General features: G+C 40.4%; 1 protein-coding gene across 1 annotated transcript in view; it reads left to right on the plus strand.

Annotated features, from left to right (window-relative positions):
* The first annotated feature begins 3,743 nt into the window (after positions 1-3,743).
* The window catches only part of LOC134882173 (chromatin remodeling regulator CECR2), a 41,317-nt gene continuing 32,129 nt past the window's right edge, over positions 3,744-12,931 (plus strand). The window contains exon 1 of the mRNA XM_063909766.1: positions 3,744-4,007. Within this exon, the coding sequence (XP_063765836.1) occupies positions 3,888-4,007 (120 nt within the window). The 5' untranslated portion in view covers positions 3,744-3,887. The remainder of the gene's footprint in view (positions 4,008-12,931) is intronic.

The raw sequence follows: 12,931 nt of genomic DNA on the forward strand, positions 1-12,931 counted from the left end.
CTTATGTGAACGTGATTTCAAAATGTGTACAGAAGTAACAAACATCTAACTATACTTAAAGTACAAAAATTAATCGTATTTATTCTGCACAATGACACATTTAGAGTACAGGAGTATAATCAGCTAAATGCACTTCAAGTATCAACAGTGAAAGAACTTGTTATGCAAAATGGATCTTTTGACAGTATTATATCATTAAGGTTATTAAATTATCCAGTTTTCAACATTTTAGTACCATAGTGGGTCAATTTGGACCAAATGTTGATACTGTGTAGATTAGTAGTACATTATACTATATAAGCATATCATGTGTTTTTATATGTAGTAAAAAGTAAAACATTTGAAGTACAAGGTAGCTTTAAATAGAAATACTCAAGTACAAATTTGTCAAAAAAAGTACAACACTTGAGTAAATGTACTTAGTGACATTCAACCACTACATTTACTTGGGTGAAAAGGTGCATGTTTATGTTTGAGCCATTTGCTTTCTTACTCCTCTCTTTGGACAGCAACTGATTTGAAGGTGCCATGAAGGCAGTCACAGAAAGAGTTCACCCCTGCTTTATACACCGGCCCTGCATGTGTTCTATGATCTAACTGGAGAACTCTTCTTTGGGTTTTTTTTGTTTAAATGGGCCACTAAAATCACCAGGGTTACAGCGCACAAAAGAAAAGAACAGCAGTGATGAACTCGCAAATGTCAAACAGTAGGTAGTCGCCTTAATAAATAAAGTTAATTTGAATTCAAGGAGAATTCAGTTAAAAGACTGAAGGTGAAGAAGCTGGTATTTAAATATACACTCTGAATAGCATTCCTAAATCCCCTATTGTTTTCCCAGCTACCAACATAAAACACTGAGTTTTGAATTTGAAAGTTGGGCTTCCCAATGTGGCTCAGTTTTAAACCAAGATGACTTGGCTTGCTCTGTTGCCTAGCAGTGTGACACACCTCATAAAGGACTGATGTAAGATCGTCACATTTTAGCCAGGTGGAAAAAGAACTCAGATCTCTTACTTAAGTAAAATTACCAATAAGACCATAGTTTAGAAATAATCTGCTCCAAGTCCTTTATTAAAAAATATTAGTTAGGGAAAATATACAAAAAGTACTAAAGGTACTTAAAGGCAGAATGGCCCATTTATTTAAATGATTATAGGTTATAGTTATGCATACATGCTTTCATCACTTATGTTGCAGCAAGTTAAATTGGGCCTAACTTCAGCTATTTTTATCAGAATGAGTTGAGTATTAATTTAAATCTGAAAAATAATTAGTAGCTATTAATGATGCCACACAAATGTAATGGAGTAAAAAATGAATAATCGGTTTCAGGATTATTAAAGTAATCAGAAATACTTCCCAGGGCGAATTTGGTTTTGTTGACAGTTGTTCCATTTTAAAATGAATGGAATCGCAGAAAATAAAATGAAATAGATATATTATATAAACATAAGAAGTAAATATGTGCAATAAAGGATAATAATATAGCATATAAACATAGGAATTAAAGTAATATATTAAAAAAATGTATAATAAAATACAAAAAATAAACTATTAAATAAAACATAAGAAGTCATGTGCTAGCATATTGACTCAGAGTGTAGTTTTTAAATGTATGGGACTAAAGTAAAGTACCTGAAATTGTCATAACCAAAAAGTACAAAACTTGCTTTCCCCCACTTGTTATATCATAGAACATTGTCCAACCAACCACTACAACATAGCACCCACTCAACCAGACTGGGGGACAAATGAATAAATGAAGTCATGTGGAGTAGATTCAGTTTGAGTGAATATCTGTGCCTCTTTAGGGCCCTCTATTGTGCATGGAATGTATTGCATATGTAGCCAGCCCTCCTTCAGTGTAGCTACTCTTTAGTTATGATGGTACAACTTTTCTAATTAAACTCTAGAAACTGTTCAATAAAAGGATTTGGTAATTGAGAGTGGTCGTTCGTAAAGGATAAGTGAGTGACCTGAGAATTTAGCTGGATGGAAAAAACGTTTGCTGAGGATTGGCTTGAATCACCCGCGCAGTGAATCCCTGCACATTGGCCCCGCAACTGACTGAGAGCTCAACTGAACTAAATGAATAGATTGTTTCAGGAAGGGATTCAGTTCAGTTCATTCACCCAAAACATTCAATCTTTCATGAATGACACAGCAATACTCGTTAGCCCCATTAGCAGAGTAAGGGAAGGAGGCTGGTGAAAATGGAGCTGTCTGTGTTTGGTGACCCCATGACCTTTCTTCCAGCACTATGAGGTCATTTAATCGTCATCAGCATCTTATTCCTGTTGCTGCTCAAACCCCTGAATTTCATCAATACAGGTTAACTTATCTTATCTTATCTTTAGTTTTGTCATGATGGAAACAGCTTTTGTCAAAGTTGAATTATTCAAAAGGTATTAACAACACTGCAAAAGAAAAAAGTAATAGTTTTCATATGCAATATGGTTATAATGCTTCTCTAAAAAACAGTGATGGGTCAGGACTAGACTGGCTGGCCAAGTAAATCAAGAGGGTACTTTGTGTCTGTTTGTGGCATATTATCACCACTATAGTTACTCAACATATTTATAATATACAATATGTATAGGTATGACGAATACAGTATATATAATAACATATGCATATATTTTATACAGTTCATTTACTGTACGTATCATGTATATAATAGGCTCCTGAGACAATGAGCCCAAGCATGAGCTTTCCTCTTGCACCATCCTTAGGTTAAAATGTAAAATTGCACTCAGAGGAACTATTTGATCAAAGGAAGCTCAGGGCCTTTCTTCTAGTGCCACCCTCAGGGCAAACATTAACATTTTTTGAACTACTGTGTAAATTTACAACAAAAAACAAAACAAAAAAAAACGTGGGATTTAATTAAGCTTCAGGTTTTAGGGGCCCCTTATATAGGTGTGAGTTTTGTTTGTCGACCTTTTTTTTTTTTTTTTTAATGATTTTGCCATAAACCATGAACATTACAACTCTGTATGGGCTAAACAACATAAACCATTGTTATATGGGTGCAAAGTCATGTAACTGTCAACATCCCTGCAGAGCAGATTGTGCTTGTCACTCACTGCAAATGAGCTACTGATGTCCCATAGCATGCACTTTTTCTTGTACTACGTTAGGGGGAGCCCCTATGTAGTATATTGCACATAGCTTCCCCCATTGCGTTGTTTACAAACTGTAAATGTAATTAGCAATTTATCGCACACGAAAATGATCCCCATAACAAGCCTTTAGGTGTTGGTATTCTGGTTTTGTTGTTGTGACTACATAAAGTTGTAGTTTAAAAACCTTGATAATAGAAAAATGGACAAACATATAGTAAAACACGCAAAAATAATTAAACAATTTTTGCTGCAGACAGAAAAAGCGCAATATATGTAACAGGTTACCTGGATGGATCATACCTGAAGTTTTTTATTCATTCAACATTTAAAATTATTCCCTTTAAACGTCGGCCGCACTATCAAGCTAATGGGGTAATATTGACTATAGTCTTTAAGAGTGATAACTTACTGACGTACCCAATTACAAATACGTCTTAAAAATGTATGTTGTCATCGTAAAACACCAAGAAGGTAATCATAATTCCAACCTTTTATGTTCACCTATAGTTTAACATAAAGAGCTAAATTATTGTTCCCCCCTGCTCGCTGTATGATGGTATCGTCCTTCCCATCTGTTCAGCTCTGTTGAGGCTCTGATTGAAACAGATTGTAGCGCTTCCCGGGTCGCAATGGCAACTGTTCGAACAGGACCACAGCAGCAACTGTTGTCGCATTTGTAATGATACATAGACATCATAAGTCGCTGAAGAAACTACTTTCTAATGTGAGAAACAAACGTACACACTTTCTCAAGTCCGAAAATGTCCCAGGGATGTACCGTTTCTGTGGAAGAGATCCAGTCCTGGTGGGAAGTCCCCGCCATAGCCCACTTCTGCTCGCTGTTCAGGACCGCGTTCAACCTTCCAGACTTTGAAATAGAGGTAAATCAAAAATATGGTCGCTTTCAGCAACATGAATGTCTTTCAGTACGGAAATGAAAAGTTGTTTGTGTCAGCTTTTTTGTCTGCGCGGTCTGTGGGATTTGTGTAACTAGCTATCAAGTAAACCAGCTTAGCAGTGTCCTCTGAAACTTCTTATTCGTTAACGTTACTGAGGCAATCCTATTAGGTAACGAGCTAGCATGCTAGCACAGCTAAAAGCTAATTACTGTTCCTCAAAGCTAAAAAAGTTCAAAAGAGACGTCGACTGAATATAGCAGTCATGATAGTGGTATGGTCTGAAGTCCATAGTAATGTTACGTGTTGCTTAACCTTATATCCACGGATGCTTCTAAGTAACTTCAGATAACGCTGCTTTTGTAACTAGAACCATGTGCCACTCGTTTGTTTTCATCTAGCCAAAGCGTGACTTTATTGTAGGCCATTAAAGCAAAACATACATGAAAAATGACAGCAGCATGACATCATGCTTGTTTGAGAAAGTGACAAAACATTACGAAACGTTTGAACATTAAGTGGTAATGTTTGGAAAAGATAGGTTGTTTTTGCGACTGTAGAAACGTGTTTGTAGAGCGAAAAGTCGCGCAATAGCTTATCTTGTCCTGTTTACAGTATGCCTGTTTTTGTTTCGTTTTTTCTGTCATATAAAGTTAAGTTCATGGTGTGAGGTTCGAGTTTATTGTCTTGCTGTAGCGAGCCATCTGGCTTGGGTAGCCATAGGGACGCAGATGCTGTTCATGCATTGTTTGCTCGCCCTACTCCTGTTTTGTTGCAAGATGCGATGCTCTAAACGTTTATTCGACCCATCAAATGAGTACAATAAGTTATAGATGTAAGATCCGCTGCCTACACAATGCGCTATCATAGAATGAATGAAATGTAGTACTCTGCGATTACATAATACAACTTTATTCCGCGATGCGACCCCCCCCCCCCCCCCCCCCTTTCCCCTTGAGATCTATCGAGACGTCACAAAACAGCTAATCTCAACACCTATCTATTAAAGTAATACGTCAGAGTAAATGTAAATGGTTTAATCCGTCGAGGAATGATTGCACTTTAAAGAAATTGCTAAGGTCAACATCACGCATCAACAGTCTCCATCACTCATTCATCCCCACCCCCTTCGGCAGGGAAACACACGCAGGCATCGCTTTGTTATTAAACGAGGTGCAAGCCAGATGGGGGATCGCATTGCGCCTAGTTTACATGAAAGTTGAGGATCTCCTATAGATCGGGTTGGATTTCCACCGAAATATTATTGTTGAAGCTGATGTTGTGTTATCCAATTATAAATAATCGATCGGTTGAGCATCTTATTGGTTTACTTTACCAATGCTTTTACAGTTGTGTTTAACACGAGGGTCGTTTAGTTGCTTTACAAGCACACATGATGTATTCTTCTTTAACTGCATCACTGAGCAGATCACATGTGCAGATACCCCCCCCCCCCAGCTTGATTTCATGACAAATATTGAGATTGATTTAGTAGACTTCTACATTGACATATAGATAAGAAACACACATATTCAAGGTCATAACTCCTTTGGTTACCAGTTGTATTATCTGAAGCTGCACTTATTATATTAGGTAGACATTAACTGGTAATAGAAACTAGCTGTTTTAGATGCTGACAAAAAATTGCATTATAGCCTACACTGTCTGAAATATCTACTTTAGACTGTTTCATGTGTGAAAACAAGAAGACAAGAAGAAGAATTTTTGACACAGGAGGATTTTCAGTGATTTGGCCATTTTTGAATCCTGGATTCTTCTTTTTTGAGTGTTTGGAGATTCTCACTTCTAGGCTTGAAAAGATACTTTATGTTGTCAAATATATGCATAGCTGAAACCTACTAAGCATTTCGTTTCCCTTAGGAAAGCGAATCTCTCATCACCGGACAGAAGCCCCACAAAACTGTGTGTAAAAAAACACATTTTAGAACCACTTTTAAGGCTACACGTGATGAGTGTTGGATATTTAAAATGTATCATTTGGGGTTAGAAGCACTCAAACTATAGATTTGCAGTTTTTTATAAAGTTATTACATTTGAGTGTGTGTAATACTTTGTCAGATTTTAATTTATGTTATGTAGGCTACAGGTCACAAATTGTCACAGAAAGAATGTTGTCATCTTTACGCAACCGGTCTTGATGTTTATGCTGAATGGCTCTTTAGAGTGCAAAACAAGAAATTCATGCTTTCTTTCTGGTGGCTTTCTTATGTTTAGCGTACCGATGAAATGCCCTTTATGCTGTTACATGTTGTGTTCTGACCTAATCCAACGTCGTTGTTTAGTTTATATGTAGACTGCTTTTAGTTTTCAATAAGTGCCTCTTGGAGTGACCTTGATCTGAATAAACAGCCATTCTGAAATCTATCACAAAGTATATTTTTTCCTGCTTTGAAATATTGAAATATCTAAATACCTTTCTCCCACTTAAGTTAAGTAATGTTTAGTAGATTCCTGAACTGTATGCGTAATGCATTCCTTGTATTGTACTGCTATAGGGCTGCCTCTGGATGTGTGCTTAACATTTCTATATGGTCTTTCTCACAAGATTGTGCTCGGAGCTCTGCTTTCACTCCTTTATGCACCTTGCCATTTGGTGCGTAAAGCAGGCTTTTGGTCAGGTCTCAGGAAGTTATAAAAATGTCCTATTAGTCTAATCCTTGCGGCTCTGTGGCTTTGCCAACTGAAACACTCACACTTCTGGCACTCGAGTAATGTAGAACAGTAGTCGGCAATGGCTTGTTACATTTGGATCCAACATGTTTACTTTCAAAGGACATTGCGTTTGTAGAAATAAGAGGAACTGTCAGGCGGACATGTTTGTTTTGCTTAACGCCACATACCAGCAACAAGACAAGCTGGCCCGGCCACTGTTGGGCTGTCTCTCCCTCTCAGTTACCTTTGCCTTGACACATATAGTAAAAGGTTCACGAAAATTGATGAGCCACTCGGATGTTATAATCAATCAATATAAATCTGACAAAGTCTTTCAACCTAAAGATCAGTTTCTTTGGTCTTCCTCTAAGACACGCTTTTGGCTGCGCTTGTGTTAGAATGGTTGTGTAATGTCAGTCAGCTCCAGTTGCACTGAGTAGGTAGAATTACCCAAGAATCAGGGGTGGAGAAGGGGGCAGGAAGTTGCTGTCATTGGTCATGACAGAGTGGGGGCCGTCGAGTGATTCTACTCCGTCCTGGGCTTAAGTGTCAACATTCTCTGACATACCGTCGGCCCTTCCTTGCAGACAGAGCGTCTCACTGGCTGCTGTTGTCCTGTGTCAGTGTTTCCCACCCTGTCCTTGTATTATAAACCTCAGAGGTCAATGTTGTGGCTTCTGAGGTTCCAACTAACTCTGCATTGTTTGGTAAAGCCTTTTTATGTGGTTAAAAATCTACTGGTTATCCCCTTTGGTGTCACCTATGGGAGATGAGTATGAGATGAGTGTCATGGTCAAGCTCATTTTTTAAGCGGGACTACTTTCACATCGCTTTGTCTATTTCAAGCATGAAGAACTAGATAAATAAAGTGAAGGCTCTGCAATATAATGCTATCATATCAATATTATGGTACAAGACTAGATTTTGTTTCGATTTTACCTATCGTAATGACAAAACGTTAGTAATTTTCTTGATTTAAAGGCTGCTTACAGTCGCTCACAATTTATTTGGGAAAACGGCAATGGTCAACCCAACAATATCGTGAAAATATCAATATATATTGGTGAAAAATATTCTGATATCTTATTTTCTTAACATCCCCAAGCCCTTAATACAGTCCTTTTACTTTTTGACTGTTTGTCCTTAGTGAAGTGGGAAAAAAAAGCAATACATACTGTACACGGTGTCTCTGAAACACCTGTTCCTCCTTCCTATAAAGGAGGCTCTGGGAATGTACGGCACATGTGAGACCATGATGCTTTGTGCCCTGTGAAACCGCTACCAGGGTGGATATTGACAAACTCAGTGAGTGCATCGGACAGCACCGCTGTGGTTCTGTCGGGGCAGCCCTTTCCTCTCTACGGTGCTGCCCAGTGATAATGGAGTCCCCCCCACCCCACCCCCAATCTCCCTGGCTAGCCTTACAAAACAGCCTCTTGCACATCGTTGCTTGGCTGATACACTTCACTGTCGCTGGTTTCCACTTTCCTCAGGCTGCAAGCAGTGAGCTGGGGAGACAGTGTGTGTGGATGAGAGAGTTGAGTGGGTGAGATGGAGAGGAAAGAAAGACTGAGTGGAAGGGAAGGGGGGAAGAGGAGGCAGTGGTGAAAAGTGTCCAAAAGAGAGGTCAACATGGCTGTCTCCTTCGCCTGGCTTTTGTCTCCGGTGTGTGCTTGATTTCTTGGCTGTGTGTCTGTGAAATGATGCCTACAGTCCCACAGCCAGCAGCCTCTGTTGATGGATCCTCCATGATGTGCCCTTCATTGCCAGACATACCCTTCATGCCAAGGACCTCTGTCCCTGTCGTCTGCCAGCTCCCCGCTCTGCTGGCACATCGTCATGCAATTATTCTATACGTCTTCATCAGCTGCCTGTCGTACTCTTATCTCTCCTCTAAGAGATAGCCATTATTAAACTTGTGTTAAGGCGAGTCTTGGACATGTTTCGGCCTTTTTAAAACTAGGTGTCCTAGTGTTTAATTTCATTTTTTCTTTACTGTGTGAATAAACAGCATAGCTCTTTCCACATTGGTGTAAAAAGCCCCCTTTTAATATAATGCTCTGACGGGCATTGGTTAGTTTATACATTTTTTTTGTCAACAATATGAAACTAAAAAACAGAAGTTGCACAGCAAAAGCCTGCCAGCCGTTATGAGATCTTTTGAGAAACTATATTTCTTCTCTCTTGCCAAGATGTTGTTTGCTCATGAATGTCTTCACCATTCTATTTTTGGATTATCAGATGAAGAGGCATATGACATAACAACTTAAACCTCTACGGTATACTGATTCTAAAGCAGAATCTTTGAGTACGGCGTAGAAAAGGGTAGAACATTTTTATCCTGTAAAGTATCGACTGTACTTGACAGTCGTGGTTACCAGAGAATACCCTAATGACTGGTGATGGATTTTCCTCTGGCGTCAATGACAGATAAAAAAAATGCACTCCTCCAACACCACAACTTCACTTCACTTTGACCTCAACTGTTTGTTTTTTTTTCCTTTGTTGCTACTAAACTAAGAGGTTAACTATGGCAAACACTGTACATGTGTAACATCAGCATCCTGGTTTCAGCCTTTAGATCACTTTCAGTATAGTTTGAAGATTAACAACCTCTGTGCTTTTTATTTCAACTTAAATCCCTTTCCCACCAAACCGGATCCTGGGCCAGCTCGGAGCTAGAGCCCGATAAACACCGGTTCTTCCTGTTCCCACTGCAGCCGAGCTTATCTGGCTCCAAAAAACGGTCGGTCCACATACGTCACGCTTATGTTAGAGGTGGGGGCAGGGGCGGGATCAACCTGATCAACAACAACAAAAAGCTGTACGTTTTGCGCAGCATGTACACAACGACAAAAAGATGGAAAATGCGAAACTGCAGCAGCAGGGGTCCGCTGAGGAGACCAGCTCCCTGCTAGGAATCTGGTCTTCCCAAGAGCTGCAGGGCAAGCTGGGAAGAGCATTGTAACTCCACTTGTGTCGAATGGAACGTTTGTGGTGAAGTCGTCCTATTATTTCCATGTGGTTTTTACAATGCAAAAGCAAAATGAGCAGCACTTCCATACAATCTCCCGTTGTTGTTGTTGTTGTTGTTGTTGCAGATGTGAGGGATTTCTGCGCGATGTGGCCATGGATGTATAATAAGAGAACTGGATATAGCGTTGGAGGCGGGGCCTCGTTCATTCCTAGAGAGCTGCTCATTAGCGCATGAAGACAAAATGGACTGAGATTGTTGAGAGCAAAACGTCACAAATTACCCATCATGCCTGGCTGTCGAGAGCATAGAGCATAGCAGTTGAGTTTCCCCTTAAGCACCGCCCCCGGTCACCTGCTTTGCCTCAGTAGAATGACTGGAGAGAGCAAATACATCTAAGGGTTATAAAACGGTTCATAATTGACTTATTAGGTTTAAAACAGACGTCTCTTTCCCAATGTAAGTCAATTGGAAAAAGTATTTCTGGCCCGGGTGACGTCAGAGACTGATACGGAAGTTGTAGTACCCGCTGTTTGGCCACTACATATATTTAAGTCTGGAGCACTTCCTGGGTGTGGCTTTATGAATCAGGCAGGTACACGGTTACGGCATGATGAAAACGATGACGCAATGACGCATCACCACTCGGGCTCTGGGCTGTGTAAACACATTTGGGGCTAAAAAGCAGAGCCTGTTGGAATTAGGAAAGCTCACAGAGTTGGAGCTGGTCCTACTCCGTGTTAGAGCTGGTTTGGGCGGGAAAGAGGCATGAGAGCAGCCTTTTTTGGTGATTAATATGAACATCAATTCAATCCTTAGGTCTGGGTTTGTCGGTACATTATCAAGTCATGGGCCATTTGTGTTATGGCGGCTGTTATTTGACAGTGGGCGTCGTTTAAGGATGTCCCAGTAGGTTTCATCACAGCACGGTCAACACCATGCTGTTACAAGACTGGATGTTGTAATGCTGTTGAGCAAGTTTGTACTTTTGCTTCAGACATCAATGTGACTGTTCCTCCAGAGTCCTGTTTCCTGAGTGATCGTGAGAATTATATTTGCTGCTAAATAACGTCAAATTCAGTTGATATTACTTCATTAATTTCTGTCTCTCATGTTTACATGATTAATTCTGAAACAAGATAAAAAATCAGTGTGTTCTGAAAGGACTGTAGCTCCAGTGCGGTTCACTTTTTGAAATATGGGTTTCAGATCAAGGTTACAGACCCTCAAACCCCTTGACTTGATATTGTTTATTAAAATAAAACATTTTTGCAGGGCCACCTGTGAAGAAACTGGGATGTTGTAGATTTATTAGGTTGTGTTGTTTCAATAATAACGTTTTAAAGTATGCTTTTGTGATTGGTTGAGTTGATAATTTATCTCTTTATCGCCAGCTTTTTGGCATTGCAAATGACCAGATTGATGAAGCCTTGATTGAGTAGTTGGACACAATCATTTGTCAAATGATTTAGCAAAACAGGAAAAGTTTTGTGTTTTCCCTATTGTCATTCTCCTTTTAAACATGCTATAAAGATTTTGCGAGTCGGTACTAACTCTTCATAGGAGCATCTCTCCCGTATTTTAGTTTGCAGGTTTCTTGCATATTTACTGAATATTTTCCTGAACTTTTAAGGCTCTGTATGAACTTGTTTTCAGATAACCTACCTGATAAGGCCTCTTTTCAGCAGGTTGTTCTTGCTTGTCTGTTTCCATTTGTTGTGCACCTGTTATGGTGGGACAATACATTGTATCATCAGTGGGTTGATCGGGATGGTGACATCACACAGCTTCAACCAACTTCAGTGTTATTAGAAGTCTTATCAGCCAGATTAAAATGTGAATTATGATTTCATTCATCCTAACCTGCCCTAACACTCTCCCCTAGCACCGTACCCATCCCTCGTCCAACTACCTCATATTGCGATCCCTCTACCCCAATCCCTTTCTCGAGCCCCAGTAGCCTCCCTGTCCCTGAGCCCCAGCCCCTGGCATCACCATGACTAAACCCCAGATGGTGGTTCTTTCTTTTCCCTTCCCCCTGGAGGGAGGAGGCTCTCTACTCTCACTGGGTGCTAGCTGCTGCTGCCCCAGCCCTTCTGGGGAGGGGGCTTCTGTTTTCGTAAAGCCTCCCGTGTGATTGTAAAAGAAGATTTAGTCCTATTAGATCTGGTAAATAAGCAAGAGCGGGCGGCCTGTGAGCACGTCCTTGTTTCTGTTGTATTGAAGCAAATGGATTACCAGGGAATGGGATCAGGGCTTAAGTGATGCTCCATCATGGCCCGACTTCAGACTCTTACCGATTCCTAGTTTTATGGATTATACAGTAACTGTCTCCTTTTATATGTGTTGCCAGTCTGGCCTCAATTAGTGAGCTTTGACATGAGGGCCATGGAGGATTTTGGCAAGATATCCGTAGCAAACAAAAGCAGAGGTTGGATTTTCTGGTGTTTTGCTGTGATATCATCAGGGATCCGTCATGGTTGGTTATGATGAAATTACCATCAACCTTTCACCGCTTTACAATCTTTATCAATTTTCAGGCTGAAGATTAAAGCGTCCTTCACAACAATGATCCATTTTCATCCCAGATCTGCACTGTTCAATCATCCCTCACCCCTTTTCTTCCCTCGTGTCCCACCCACTGACACATCCCCAGCTCAGCCCTTCTTACAGCCTCACAGACAGCAACCTCTGACACTTTCCTCTCCAGATCAGGCTGCACATAAAAACTTTTTCACACTCTGCGAATAACCCTCAGAGATCAATAACCCCCTTCTTTTTTAAATACCCTCCACTTGCATTCACTGCGATGGGGGGCTTTGTAAGTGACTGCAGCCCTTCCCCCAGTTGTGATTGACAAGTGAGAGCAGCAGTACATGCATCAGATGGTTTCACATGGGGAGTGTGTGCACAGAGGGGGGAGGTAGAGGGGCACATACACCGGGGTTTGTTTCAGCCAGCTCCATTGTTGCCGCTCCCCATGGTTCCCTCTGTCTGTCTCCAGTCTGGGGCGGCATCCCTCCAGCGCTGGTTCCTCACTCTGGGCTTTTTTTGCGACACGTTGTGGGAAGAGATAAGACGGACTAAATGATGACATCTACACCACACCAGATCTCCTCCAGTGGGAGCCGTGGAGAACTTTATAGAATAGTTAGTTAACAGTGTTGGTGTTTTGTTTCCCATGTGTGATGCAAGATACAGTTAATAATAATAATAATAATAATAAAGCTTTATTTATATAGCACTTTTCTTACATGACATG

The sequence above is a fragment of the Eleginops maclovinus genome, chromosome 2 (assembly GCF_036324505.1).
Source record: "Eleginops maclovinus isolate JMC-PN-2008 ecotype Puerto Natales chromosome 2, JC_Emac_rtc_rv5, whole genome shotgun sequence".
NCBI classification, from domain to species: domain Eukaryota; kingdom Metazoa; phylum Chordata; class Actinopteri; order Perciformes; family Eleginopidae; genus Eleginops; species Eleginops maclovinus.